At 68.1% G+C, this 2251-nt stretch overlaps 1 protein-coding gene across 1 annotated transcript in view; it reads right to left on the minus strand.

The window, feature by feature from the left end:
• Positions 1-2251, minus strand: part of OPLAH (5-oxoprolinase (ATP-hydrolysing)) — a 41342-nt gene that overhangs the window by 11945 nt on the left and 27146 nt on the right. The window contains exons 4-7 of the mRNA XM_014956139.1: positions 2236-2251; positions 1531-1598; positions 1197-1450; positions 1006-1118 (exon numbers count right to left, since the gene is read on the minus strand). Coding sequence (XP_014811625.1) covers positions 1006-1118; positions 1197-1450; positions 1531-1598; positions 2236-2251 — 451 coding nt within the window. The remainder of the gene's footprint in view (positions 1-1005; positions 1119-1196; positions 1451-1530; positions 1599-2235) is intronic.

Below are 2251 nucleotides of genomic sequence, written 5' to 3' on the forward strand. Positions count from 1 at the left end.
CCAGCACCCAGGGGCACCCCCACATCCAGAACTCAGGGTACCCCAAGACACGCCAACTGGGGGCACCCCCCAGACCCAGTATCTGGGGCTGCCTCCAGACCCAGCACCGAAGGGTGCACCCCCACAGCCAGCACCCAGGGGCACCCCCAAACCCAGCACTCAGGGGCACCCCCAAACCCAGCACCCAGGGACACCCCCAGACCCAAATTACATCCCTCTTGGGACTGGGGCACCCCCAAACCCACCACCCCCAGATGCAGCACCTGGGGGTGTCCCCAGACTCAGCACCGAGGGGTTCACCCAGACCCAGCACCCAGGGGCACCCCCAGACCCAGCACCCAGGGGCACCCCCACATTCAGCACCCAAGGGCTCCCCCAGACCCAGAAACTGGGGACACCCACACACACAACACGATGGGCACCCCCAGACCCAACAACCAGGGAACACCCCCAAACCCAGCACCCAGGGGCACCCCCAGACCCAGAACATTCCCTCGGGGACCAGGGAACCCCCACATCCAGAACCCACGGTACCCTCAGACCCAGCACCCAGGGGAGGCCCCAGACCCAGCACTGGGGGCACCCTCAGACCCGGCACATCCCCCCGGGGACTACGACACCCCAAACCCAGCACCAAGAGGCACCCCCAAACCCAGCACCTCCCTCTCAGGACTGGGACACCCCCAATCCCAGTTCATCCTCCCCGGGGGGGTTACCAGAGCCCCCCCCGCTCCCCCAAAAGATGCACCTACTTGTGGATGAAGACCCTGCTCATGCCCAGGGCGCGGGCGATGGCGCAGGCGTGCTGCACCCCCAGACCCAGCACCCAGGGGAGCCCCCAGACCCGGCACATCCCCCCGGGGATTATGACACCCCAAACCCAGCACCAAGAGGCACCCCCAAACCCAGCACCTCCCTCTCAGGACTGGGACACCCCCAATCCCAGTTCATCCTCCCCGGGGGGGTTACCAGAGCCCCCCCCGCTCCCCCAAAAGATGCACCTACTTGTGGATGAAGACCCTGCTCATGCCCAGGGCGCGGGCGATGGCGCAGGCGTGCTGCCCCCCGGCACCCCCAAAACACGCCAGCACGTGCTGGGCAGCGTCGTGGCCCCGCGCCTGCCGTCACGGGGGGGACACACCGCGGTGACCCGGGAGGTGCCACCAACCACCCCCCCCCCACCCCCCACACCCCACCTGCGTCAGGGCGCGGATGGGCCGGCACATGGCCTCGTTGGCCACCCGCAGGAAGCCCATGGCCACCTCCTCCACCGAGAGGGCGGTGGCGGTGGCCTGGAACGCCCGGATGGTGGTGGCCATCTCCTCGAAGGCTTGAGCCGCCGCCTCCCGGCACAGCGGCTGGTCCTCCCCCGGCCCGAAGATGCGGGGGAAATATTCGGGGAGCAGCCGGCCCAGGCAGAGGTTGGCGTCGGTGACGGTCAGTGGCCCCCCTGCGCCGGGACGGGGAGCGCCGTGAGCCACGGGGACCACCACGAGCCACAGGGACCACCACCACCCCCCCGGCACTCACCCTTACGGTAACAGGCAGGGCCAGGGTGGGCACCCGCCGACTCGGGGCCAACCACGAAGAGACCGGACCTGGTGGGTAGATGGCGGTGGTGGCCATGCTGGTGGTGGCCAGGAGAGATGCAAGTGCTGGCCATGCCAGTGGTGGCCATGCTGTTGGTGGCCAGGAAATGCCAGTGGTGGCCATGAGACACTGGTGGTGGCCATGCAAGTGATGGCCATGCCGGTGGTGGCCAGGAGATGCTGGTGGTGGCCATGCTGGCAGTGGCCAGGAGACATTGGTGATGGCCATGCCGGTGGTGGTCATGCTGGTTGTGGCCAGGAAGCACCAGTGGTAGCCAGGACACACCGGTAGCGGCCAGGTTGGTGGTGGCCAGGACGGTGGTGGCCAGAAGATGCCAGTGGTGGCTGTGCCAGCAATGGCTGGGAGACAGCAGTGATGGCCATGTGGTGGTGGCCATGCCAGTGGTGGCCAGGAGACACTGGTGGTGGCCAGGAAATGCCAGGGGTGGCCAGAAGATGCCAGTGGTGGCCATGCCGGCAATGGCTGGGAGACACCGGTGGTGGCCATACTGGTGGTGGCCACGCTGGTGGTGGCCAGGAGATGCCAGCAGTGGCCATGTGGGTTGTGCTGCACCACCGAGCTGCACCGGAGCCCCCCCCTCATGACCAGGGACACCCCCCCGGTGGCCGTAGCCCCCCCACCCACCTGAAGAAGAGGCGGG

The sequence above is a fragment of the Calidris pugnax genome, unplaced genomic scaffold (genome assembly GCF_001431845.1).
Source record: "Calidris pugnax isolate Ruff unplaced genomic scaffold, ASM143184v1 scaffold307, whole genome shotgun sequence".
Lineage (NCBI taxonomy): Eukaryota > Metazoa > Chordata > Aves > Charadriiformes > Scolopacidae > Calidris > Calidris pugnax.